General features: G+C 32.1%; 1 protein-coding gene across 2 annotated transcripts in view; it reads right to left on the minus strand.

Moving 5' to 3' along the window:
* Positions 1-13,118, minus strand: part of LOC148281247 (lachesin-like) — a 241,177-nt gene that overhangs the window by 151,585 nt on the left and 76,474 nt on the right. For both annotated transcript variants that reach the window (XM_088226984.1, XM_088226985.1), the window contains exon 2: positions 12,544-12,654. In XM_088226984.1, coding sequence (XP_088083110.1) covers positions 12,544-12,607 — 64 coding nt within the window. In that variant the 5' untranslated portion in view covers positions 12,608-12,654. The remainder of the gene's footprint in view (positions 1-12,543; positions 12,655-13,118) is intronic.

Here is a 13,118-nt window from a genome sequence, read left to right on the forward strand (position 1 = left end):
GATCCCTTTAATCTCCATTTGTCCAAAAGTGTCTCCTAATGACCGCGGGGTGGGATAAAGGATTGTTGTCCAGGGCGGGGTTACACAGGGCGGGGGTGGGGTTGGAGGGCGGGAAGCCAAATTCCTCCAGTGATTAATCTCCTGGCATTCGTATCGTACAACAAGGTCTAGATATTCTGTATTTCTAATGCTTGTGTACAGTCGTTCAAGTTCTATTGTGACCACAACGACTGCAGAGGGATGCTTAGTGGAGAATAAATTATAGTGAAGAAATCCACGGTCCCTGTACTTATCTGCTGGATATTATTTGGAGTTTTTTTTATACATTGCTTTCAAGTGAATCCAAAAAATAATAACGTAAGATTTTTTATTTTTTTACCGTGGTCTAATGGCACAAGACTGCTATTAAAACTTGGCTATGTAAGTGGGTTTTTTTTATATGGAAACATTTCTAAAAAAAGGCGTTTAAAGTCTCTGATAAAATAGTGGAACACGTAAATTGAACAAAATGATAAAGGCATATAAAACCATAGTATTACAATAATAACTGCTTATTATCAAGACCATATTTTTTTTCATCGCCTTGCTCAATGCTGAGCATTGCATCGTAATTTTCAAGGATATCGGGAACTTGGTTTTCACTCCCGGTACTGGCCAAGTTGTGGGCAATGATTAATAAAGACCCCGTTAGTTCTATCAGCTTTATGAGACACCTGGTTTTTTCGTGTAATAAATGAAAGATGAAATCATTTTTCACTTAGCGTGGACAATATTTTACTTATTGATCATTTTCGTATTCGCATTGGTGCATTGGTACTCCAATTATAGCAGTGCCAGCCAATATTTAATATCTTTTCTGCCAGGAATCGAATCCACAACCTCGAGAATGCTCGCGAACCACGGTCTTTATTTGGATTTATTATACAGGTTTTTACAGAAAGTAACCATCGAGTTTAAAACACTTGTCCAGGGCTCTGTTTATATTTCAAAACCGAACTGTATTTTTTTTTGTTAAAATAAACGGGAAATCTACCGCTTAAAAACATTTATAATACTTGCATATTTGGCTTAATATATTTTTTTTTTAAAAGCATAAATTTCCTCATACCCAAGATTTATAAAAAAAAAATAAACCCAAAAATTAGACAAGATTTATATTTTTAAAAATAACCTAAAAATTATACAGCATATTCAGTATAAAGTTTAAATAATAAAACATTCTACAGTAATACAACAAGAAAATCATAAGTACTGTTTCATACATCTGGACAAAGTGAACAAAAAACTGTATATATTATGAAATGCATGAATAAATAAATATAATTACCATTCACCATCTTTGAAAAAGTTTAAAACATTTGTTCAATAGGAACAATACCCTACACTAAATATATCAGATACGTGGGAATAACTATAGCCGAGTTCATGAAGTCTATTTAATACGGCATAACAAGTATACACTATCTGTGAATTGTTGCTACAAAACGGTGGCACCTTTCCAGTCATTTTTCCAGGCACCCTGAAGTTGATGAGAGATAATAGTTCAGGGCAATCCCATATTGAATTTACAATTTTGAATAAATTTTTACTAAAATACTCGCATAAAAGTACTCGCATTAAAAAAATACTGAAAACCAACAAATTACGAGTGTACAAATAATAATAAAGGCATAAAATATATTTTTTGTACAAAAGTACCTAATTGCAATTAAGGCAGACTTTGTAATTTTATTCGATAGAACATAAATTAACCCAAATAATTTACGTTCCATTTTTAACTAATTGTACATAGATAGGTAATTGCAGTAGTAAATGCATGTATTTCTAATTGCGGTAGAGCGAATTGTAAACCATGGTTATCTGATACGTAGTCAAGTACACTACCACGGGACTACTACAATTTATTTATTTCCCGATGAATACAAATCGATATAATGTAGCCTATGCACTTATTTGGTTATATATAATAATATTTACCATCTTGCCACCTGCAATACTGGCAGGATTCTAAATATGAAATTAGTTCCGAAATTAACATAATAACACCATCATCGATATAAATTATATTCAGTCACCTACATATCGGGTGGCCAGACACTCGAGGTAAAAAAATCTGGTGATAGAGCACGCTTGAAAAATAAAGTCATCATTAATCATGCTCAGTTCAAAATGTTGACCGTTTCCGAGGTATTATTCTTTTACTGTTTTATTTATCTTGATTTTGATTTAGTTAAATAAATTAACATTTTATTGGGTGAATAATATTTTTTTTTATTTTACTGTATCAATAACAATAAAGTAGATTATAATTTATCAAAAAAAAAAAAAAAATTTTTTTCCATTATTGTAAGCATTTTCAATGCATTATTCTAAGTGATGTCCCACCTCTGTTGCAATTTATTTATTTTCATGTTCCCAATCATGTTACCAGAAGTCAAAATCTGCTATTTATTAAATCTTCCAAGTGCAACTTTTGTTTTTATGCCCCAATGTCCAGAATGTGTCGATTAGTCAATTCGTCACAAGACTAAGAATTCTTTGGAATAGATCTTCCGGCTATTCGTAGATATCTTCGCCACTAAAGCAATGTGGGGTGAAGATTGATTGGCATGGTTTAGCTCGAAATATTCTGTGTTTTTTGTTTAATGAACATATTTTATTCCATAATTGTATTGCCCTTGTTTGTCTTTGCTACATAGTTTTATGTACTTTTTATTCAGTTTCCTGTATTTATGTTTCTTTATGTAACTGTTGTAATTGGCTTAGGCTGCATATATAATAAATAAATAAAATAAAATATTCTTGACAAGCGTGTCAGAGATGCATATATTTATAATCATTTTATGGTCCTGGTATTTTTAATATTGGTATCTTAAACACATAGTGATTTATTAGACTATCGAATAGTACTTAAAAAGTGACGACTTAAAAAGAAGATATTTTACAATAAAAGTAGAGAGTCTGCAGTTTCTAAGGAATTGAGGCCTTCAGTATCAAAGATTGCCAAACGCTAAAAACATTATCATAAGTGGCGAACTGCACATTTAACACTTAATAAAAAAAAAGCGTTTCTTCTAATGCTAACCTGTAATTGTTCAAAGTATTAATGGCACCAAGTATTATAAAATAAAAAATGTTTTTTGTAAATAATTGAACCAAAAAGTGCTATTACGGATTTCTGAAATTTTCCCGAAAATAGGTATTTTTTGATTATAAGGGTCTTAATTACGAATCGGGACGTTTGGTACAAAAAAACTTATTTTGTAGGAACAGCAGTGAAAATGAACACCGTTAACATTTAACCGAACAGAATTAACCTTCATTGTACATTTACATATGTACAACAACAAAACGTGTACAGATGTTCTATCACTCCTTTCTTTTACCTCGTGTGTCTGGCCATCCTGTATGTATATTAGACACTATTTCGACACTTTGACATCAAATCAATGTACCGACATGTATCTATCATCTACTCCTTATTTACTTGTCACCCAACAGTGCTTGTGGCTACACAATTCAAACGTGAGTATTGCTCATAATACTCATTCATAATTTCTCCATCTGCACCTAGTGCTGCATAAAAGACCGTAATGGTGATCTAACATCAGGGTATCTTGATAATTTGACACAAAATTAAAGCAAAATGTTGAATGTCACGTTTTAGATCCGGTTAACAGCAAAATTAAGTTAAAATTACATTTTGAATGAATATTTTTTGTTGACCCTTTCGTAAATCAAACCCGAGACTTCAGACAATAAACCACAAAGTAGACTTAATTCTACTCGATTTGCTTTATCAAAGTTCTTACCTGGGAGTAACCATAGACAAAAAAAAACACGTGCATACCAGTTACGTCAGAAAAAACCAACCTACCAGTTAATGGTTAATAAGGTCACTGCTGACTATTCTGCTAGATCTACGTGCTATTTCTTATTCTTCTCTCGGTTTTCACTCCCTATGCAGATATATGACCACCACCAGCCGTCCCTACTCAATCTTACCTCGTATCAACTTTTGTGGTTCGTCCCAAGACAGTCCAGCTTCCTAAAACTCCACCAAATATAGTCGGTGAACAACAATTGTCGACGGTCCGAAGCGTCTATGACCCAGAGGTTGGTAAAAGAGGCAATCAAGGTTTAATAATATTGATGTTTTTTGTTGATATTTCTTGATAAAGTTTCTAACTAAGTTTCAAGATGCCTACTTAAGCGAAAGCGCTCGTTGGTCAAAATAAAAAAAAATTAAAACTAAACTAAGAAGTTTTATTGATAAGTTAATTTATAATTTTATCATAATCATTAATCAAGGTTTATCACACCAGGTAAAATTTGCAACTGCTGACGAAATAAAATTAACTGATACCAAGAATTTGCTGAAAGAATTTATTAAGGTTATTTGCTACTGTGCGAGAAAACTCACCTTTCATCAAAATTTCAAGCCTTAAACGCAGTACTAAAGCTAAAATTCAAGCATATTCCTTTTCAAAAATATCTAGGAATCATAAATTGTCATGGTTAAGTATTTAAATTTTCAATATTATTTTGGATATTATGATTAATCAACATATAAAATCGAATTAATAAATTTTGAACGGAAAGGGATAATAATGAGGAGCAAAGAGAAAGTATGAATAAAGGGATAACACCATAGCGTTACCAAGAAAGGAAACTTAATTATAAGTTATAACACTATCTAGTGAAGGCATTATGTGGTCTGTATATATTAACCAGCTCGGCCAACTGACAGGAGCAGAATCCTAACTCGGACAGCCTTATTCGATAAACTTCAAACAGGATCTTGTTACCGAGTGAGCTTTGAAAACTCCACGCCACTCTCTAACGGCTAGAAAACTATTTTCTGACTAACATCTATGTTAACTATAACGTAATAATAATTCATTGAATAAACAAGAAAATTTACATACGTGTCGGATATATTTATTATATTTCTTTTATTATACCCTCATCGAATAGAACATAAGATACTTTGGTACCTACATCAACGAATTAATAATAATTAAAACGTTCAGCATTTTGTACGGGCAAATTTTTAATTTTTATTGCAGATACCAAAAAAAAAAAATTTTGGGAAGAACTAAAAAATCTGTTGGTAAATATTCATGTAAAATCACCTACAACACAATCACTGAACCGCAAAAATAAAGCACCAAGAATTTAACCGAGAAAAAAAATCTAGATAACAAGGTAAGAGTCGAAGTTAAATTGATACTATAGAAGTAATTACACATTATAAATAAAGAAAACAATTAGTTTTATTAATCCTGTATTTAAAATACAAGAAATTGAATTTCAACTGATTTGTTGTTGCTTTCATATTCATCGTCATCATCATTTTCCTTTATGCATCCATCATATATTGCGCTGTTTTCGTAATATTATACCTCAATGGCGTTTTAAATTAATATCTGCTGACAAGCCTCTAAATAGAGACTTAGTGGGTTATTCCTTTATAAAATACATAGAAAATTTGTTAAATAAAACATTAGTTATGTTTTATTTAACATGGAATTATGTAAGTGCTTGTTTAAATCATCCGCAGTATATTAGAAGAAATAATGTTTTCTAGTATCAAAAAAAAAAACCTTTCTGAGATTTTTTTACCATTATTTCATGTTTCTTCTTGATTCCTCATTAAAGTAAATGATGAATTTTTAATAAAAAATATTTATAAATTTCAACAGCTAAATAAATGATAGTGATCTCCATAAGAGCATCTTCAAATTACTTTCCATGCACTTAAACACTCGTGTACTCTTGTCCATTGTTAGTTAGAAGCCATTTAATGTGTCTCCCTAATGGCTCCGTGTATTTTACGAATATCGTCGTAGTAAATATTCTGGATTTTCTGGCTTGACGAACAACCATATTCAGAGACCTGTTCAACAAGCCAAGTTATGCAGATATGTATATGTTTCTGGGAATTGTGTCATGTGTTTCGCAATTTTTCCCGGTGTTTCAAATTGTATTGCAGCGTCCATTATCAGGTTTGTTGTAATTTTTATATTTAAAAAAATATTTACATATAATATAAACATAAAATGATTCACAACACGGACTATCTCTTCGTTCTAGTAACGAGAGAACCCTTTTAATACTCTGTCATCGCTCTAATTTCCTTGCCTCCTCTTTCACAGTAGTAGCCGCTTGATTGTGAAATAATCTACCCTCTAATGTAAGAGACGCCGCCCCTACTTTATTAACATTTTAGTCAAGATTGAAATGTCACTGTCTAAATATTTAAATTGTTCCTTTATCATTTTTCTTTCCTTCCCACCCCCTCTCCTCTCTTTATAGTAAAGTGTTAATAATTTATTTTTATTTGGTTAATCTTTATTTTTAATTTTTGTATAAAATTGTAAGATTCAATATGTCCATGTATTTAAAATTTTCTCAAACTGAACGGTTTGAGTAGGTAGGAAGAAATTGCCTTAAGGCAATATGCCCGCCCGTATATGTAAATATATAGTATATGTAGATAAAGTGTCAAATAAATAAATAAAATGATACATTTATACAAAGTTGCTTTAATTGTATAACTAAGGTCATTTACCCCGTTCTAAGAGCCTATTTCAGCACCTCTGAGTAAAGTATTGAAAAACTAATCATCACATAAAATTAATCTGATGATTAAAGTCCCGATTACTGGACAGCGCTTTCACGACATATGAGTATCCTCTGATTTGCTAAACCGAAACATTGTACGGCAACGTCGTCATATTGAAACGGACTAGCTCACTATTTTTGTTTGCCTTTGGTTGCGCGAGTGGTTGGTGGGATTGAGTGGTTTGTGGCTAGATGGACCGTCATAGGATGTAAGTCCACTTATCCTACCCATCCTGTGATCTCCAAACTTCCAATGCTTGTTTATTCTCCACGTCTTTATAGCCATGGGTAGCTACAGTTGCTATGAGAACACTTTTCCATATCCATGGCAACCAACATCAACAATCACGTTTTACTCTCTTGATAATTTGTTCTGTCAACTACCGCATGTTCAAAATTTTATCTGCCCGCATCCGCACACATTTTCATTTTTTGACCGCCGCGCCGCCACATTCATCTAAACATTTTTCGAATAACTGTAGTGAAAGTGCAGTGTTTGCCAAAAAAGGAAAACACTACCCGAAAGCCAGGACCTGGAGATAGCATTAGGATTCTTGTCCTGGATTCCGTTTCCTGAATTTTTAAAGGTAGGATTTTTGTCTGCTGAAGTTTGTTTGACCGCATACCGTTCTTGTTCGCATCTGCCATTATCGCGCGAATGCGTTTTTTCTCTCTACGCAAAATCAATTAAGATCAACGATTCAGTCAAATAATACCCACCCCAACATTTAATATGAAAACTTTTAGTTTTAATAATTATTTTTGGGGGGTTTATTTTAAAGGATTATTTTTAGACATAGATATTACTTATTAATTTTTGTTTTAAATTAAGAAGATTTCATGCGCAAAAGGAGTGTCAATTTTGGTACGAAAGAGTGAGAAGTATTGATAAATCTAATTTTTTTCCACAAAGATGTAATAGAAAATAAAAAAAAACGACAATGTTTTGTAGAAAAAAAAATTATCTTAAGTCAATAGAAGCGGAGTTTAACGCGAGCTCCAATTCCAACCACTTTCGGTCTCATAAGACAATTTATAAAAATAAACACTTTCCAAATTGACAAATTAATCGAAACACAAACCATTTTTACTGTGTGTCAAATTGTTTTGCCGCCATTTTGTTAATTCTCTGGGTTGTGATTAGCAGTTAATCATAGGAAACAACTCTGAGTAGTTTACTAAGGCACTTACTCGCCAAATAGCGCTACTTGGCGGTGGTCAAATAGATTTTTTGTTTTACTCGACGAGTAATTCTAATCAAGACCATACTCAAAAGTGGTGAAATAGGTCCTAAGACGGACAAAATATAAAAACAATAATCAATATATAGAAAAAAGAAATACATGTAATAAACACAGTGAAAATTACGTAAAAAAACAAAAATATTGATGATATTGATTTTAACGCTTTATTGAACTGTAATATTTTGTTGGACTGGCACCTGAAGCGTAAAACCGATCCCTTTAACATCATGTAGTAGATGCTCGTACTATGCTGCATTTAGTTTACCAATGCAATGCATCACTGGGTACACAAAGCCGGAGAATCATTATGAATTATGTCGTTATCCTTTACAAATCAATTTTTCGTTCATAAACGTAAAAGGTTTACATTGTTGTGTTGAGGTGTGGTCTGTCTTGATGGCGAGTTAAGGTAGGATTCATTTGTTGTGTCGTGTTGTGAAATGGTGTGGTGTGTTCAGGTTTTCTGTCGTTTTTATTGGTCATATATCGTGTTTGCTTCTTTTGGTTTAGTTTAGCCTCGTGGGGTAGAGGTCAGCGCGTTTTTCTACCATGCAAGAGCCTCGGAATCGATTCCCGACATGGTTGACATGAAATATTTATATAAAAAGGTACACAAGGCCAAAACCGATTATCCCACCATATCCTCACACCAGTCAGAGAAATTAGAAGGAACGTACCTTTTGCAGTTTAAAATAAGCCTTGTACATAATAAGCAAGGCAAAAAAATAAGCAATTAATTTATAAAAATAAAAAAATATGAATAAAAAGGTATTTTCACAATATAATATTTTAAAGTTCCTGGACTGGTACCTGATGCGTAAGACTGTTCATCTTACCTTCATGTAACAAAAAATATCAAGACCGCTGCGATTGGTGCATAAATCGAGTACCCTATGCATCATTAGGTGTGGAAAGCGTGTGTTGTGGTTAATACACTTGACTCACACACGGAAGATTCTGGGCTCGATTCTCGGTGAGAACACAATAAAAATCAATGGGATTTTTATTAAGCCAGGGTGTACTGTGTTGTAATTTACCACTGTAATTGGGCCTCAAGAGCTGTTTTATTTGCAAAAAAAGGGTAATAATGATTCATCATTTATACCAAGCTTGCTTAACGAGGTTGTATAACTCTGAACGGTGACTCAGTGGGTTAAGGAGACGTTCGTAGAAACTTTTTCTGTGGTGTGTTGTGACGCGCCATAACCCTCCTCCATAATTACATCATTACGTGGCGCGCCACAACACACAACACTAGAGCAGTGTAATTCTAACCATATAAAATACGTAGAAGCGGTATGCACCTAATAGCGACTAAACACAACACACCACTCCAAAACACTAAAAAATAATAAAATTCTTCCTTTAGCAACATTAGAAAGATTCAGGATACAAAAAGCGAGTGCGTAAAGGTTAAATTGTAAATTTTCTATTTACAATGTTTTGAGTATATCCAAATGCTTGCAAACTGGCTGGATTTTTTCCCTAAGGAGGTGTTCACTTTACAAAAGTCAACAGATGGAAGAGTTGAAGAAATGTGGATGTTCAAACATAGACAGAATGGGGAATGTTACACAGTGTGTAAAATGGCCATTTAAACCAGCTAATGACAGGTAATAAGCCCTGTAAATGCCTAGACTACCATATTCAATTCTCAAAAATGTTTTCCCTCTCTGTTGAAACAACTTTAAATTTCCTATTATATCTTAATCTAAAAGTGGAAAAATATGTTCTGGCTTAGTCAAATAGTACAGTTATAAATAAATATAATAAAAACACTGAATTTCTACATTGCCCTTTTGTTGAAGGTTGGAAAATGTCTTATTTTTCTTCTCTCAGGACTGTGAATAAGGGGATAAAATGAAGGCAAACATTACACTTCTGGTAGGTACCTAGTAGTTTACACCGTCAAGGATAAATTTAAAGCCGACCAGGATACATAATTAGTAAAATGTTTCATTTAAAGAGACAGCGTTGCTTTATTAGACGTTTGAGGGACACCATTTTCATTTTATTTACGACGCGTTTTTAATATTTTTGTAACAATTCTACATTTCACGAACATCAATGGAACCGGCGCTTTAGGGCATACGAAATCATGAGTTTAGGTCAAAGGTAAAACAAAAATATCCTAAATAAAAATGTTTATTGATCTGACACCAAAAATACAATTTCTGTTAAGAATAACATTTTTAAAAGTCACTCTGTTTCGGATCCAAAAAGATAAAACAAAGCGTACTTACAGGCAAACGAAAACGAGGCCTTCGAGTAAAGAACTATTCAAAGTACTTATATTCCTAACTGTGAACGAACAATGAAGTCACCTCTTGAAAGGATAAAGAGCCTTCAACAGCTTGCCGCAGTAACTCAGGGGATAAAATAAATAGAAATTGAATAATGAATTATGGGCCTTTAGGAGCAATTTAAGGATTTTTTTAATTTATAATATATATAGTGCGTTAAATATCCACTGACTCACCTAACTCGATACTGGGCTTACCTAGTGAGTCAGGTAATTAAAAAAATAAATAAAATATCAACGTCAAAACGAATCAACTCTAACAATGATTACTTTAAATCTTAAACCACACTACAGCGTCGCTGCATTTCAGCGGCGCTGCGAGACAAAATTTTATATGGAGTGCCACGCAGTGTAGCGCAGCAGTAATGCATTAGTTTAATTTAAAACAATGAAAATAATATTTCGTGAGGCGTCGCGTAGAGCCGCTTTAGTGCCGTTTGACTTTAAAAGCTAACTGTATCATAATATTGTTACTTTCAAATTAAAAAAATATGTGTGAATATATGTTTCAATTTTTGTTGCTTATTATTTAATTTGGTCTTGTATTTAGAAATATATTATTTGAGGTGCCTAGATTCATTAATTATAATTGTACATGAATGCCTCGACACGGGTTGTGCCCAGTGTGGTGTTAATACAGAAGAAAAGAAAAGTATTATGTATCTGTATAAATATGAATCGACAAAATTATTATATATTAAATGTTTTGCTTCAGAAAAAAATTTATGTAATACACAAATATGCTTAATTTCAAAACATGTTCTAACTTTGATGCACTTTTAAACTCGGATTTATTCTTCTCTCTAAGTACTCCGTCAGGTATCTTCATTATCCCCAACGCTGGCAATCACTCTGGCAAAAGTCGCTCTGTCCTGTGCTACCCGGAAAATCTGCTCCACAGTCCTGAAGCCAGTTTAGTCTCGTATATTTCGCAGCCAGGAAATCTGTCTTCTTCCAGCTCCTGAGTGACTCTCAATATTGCCTTATGGTGGGATTTCTGTTCGATCTGGCTTGACTAAAGACTTCTTAGTTTGTTATCAGGTCTGTCCAAGATATCTTAAGTAATCTGCGATGCAACCACATCTCAAAAGCCTCCAGCATGTGCATAGTGTTCACCTTCATAATACAAGTCTCACAGCCATACAACAATACAGACCACACATAACGTTTGTGGTCAAACTTAGATTTGATACGCTCAAATAAGTACTGTGTAAAAATCGGAAAACATGCGAATATTAAATTTTAACGATGAAATCTAGTGGATTAAAAATTTCATTCAGTTTTTTATTTAGAACTTGTACGCGCGTACATCCAGTTTTATTGTGTAGACAGATTTTGCGACATCAGAATGAATTGTTCAATATGTACAAGTTAAAATTTGCAAAACTAGAAACTAGATTTTTTTATAACAATTATTATGTTTATATATATTCGACTAATTTCTTGTTTATCCTTCTGATTCGTTTGTGATTCATTAATTATATGTAAGCTTTTAGAAAAATAATTCAATTACAGCAAAAATTGAGACATTGAAATAACTTCATAAATAGCACCATTTGCAATCTGTTCATTTCATAGTTTGACATGAAAAAAATAATAATTGTAAAGATGTATAGTATTATTTACTGAATCGGCATTTAAAAATGTTAAACAACATGAATAAATTCATCAAGTAAAAGACTTTATAGTGAGAATTTTATAACAAAGCAAAGCAAAGTGATGATTTAATACACAAGTGTATTTATAAAACAATTAAAAAAAAATATTAATGGATAAATCCGTGCTCTACAAAAACTACTAATATTAGAGCTCCAAAACAATACATGCTGTTTCACAATAAACTTTTTCTTTTAATTAACATAACAGATATAACATTACATTATTTAAATGTATACAAAATTGATATTATGTTATTAAAGCACCTAATATGCGTATTACTGCAACGGTAAATAAATACAAAGTAAAAATATTCTGCGATTGATACATGATAAATAAAGTTACAAAACACATTTTTTTATACCAAATTGAAAATAAATGTAGATATTAAGTAAGCTCGTATTCTTATTCTAAAAAAATAATTATGAATATTATTTTATGTTTGTTGTCTAGCTAGAAACTTAGTCAAATATATGAAATATTAAATACCTTACAAAAATAAACATTCATTATTACTTACAACATCTTAGAAATGAATTATTTTTACAAAATAATTATCTTTCAAATTAATATACTTTAATACTTTTGCGAATATTCATAAAAAGCTTCTACAAATAAAAATTCTCGGCAAATATCCACCACTTTATCTCTTCACTTTCATATTCTTTAAATAAAATAACGTCGCTTATGATGATGGAGAGGGAGGGTACTTACCAAAATTGTTTCCTGTGTTAGCCAAGGCTAAAAGGCCGCAAAAGATGACAATTTGGGCCAACATGACGCGATGCTTCTCATCAAAATGGCGCCGAGAAACTCTTACAAAATCTGAAAAATAACAGGTTAAAGAATTTAATTAAATTAAATTTTACGAAAACATTCATGGAACCACTTAGGACATTGGAGGTAGATGATAATGTTTTTATGTGAAATTATAAACATGTACCCTGCCGTTAGTCTTAACCCCGCATCCTATGATGTTTTTTATACTATGTGATTTTTTTAAAATTTTTTACACTTTATTGTTTTCAATTCTAAAATGTACACTTGACTCATATTTTTTCAAATAATGTGTAAAAAAATATTAATAATCCTTATAAATACTGATATTTTTAAAAAATACATATTTTGTAATTATATTTATGTGTTTTGCGTAATTCTGTAATTTAAGGTATACGTACATACTCGTATACGCATGAAAAATTGCGTTGACGAATACTTACAAATTATATGTTTTCTGATGAATGTAGGTATCTTTGTTCAATTACCTAACCAAAGAAATTAAATAAGAA

Source organism: Micrasema longulum, unplaced genomic scaffold, assembly GCF_059751315.1.
Source record: "Micrasema longulum isolate JH-2025_06_02 unplaced genomic scaffold, ASM5975131v1 h1tg000482l, whole genome shotgun sequence".
Lineage (NCBI taxonomy): Eukaryota > Metazoa > Arthropoda > Insecta > Trichoptera > Brachycentridae > Micrasema > Micrasema longulum.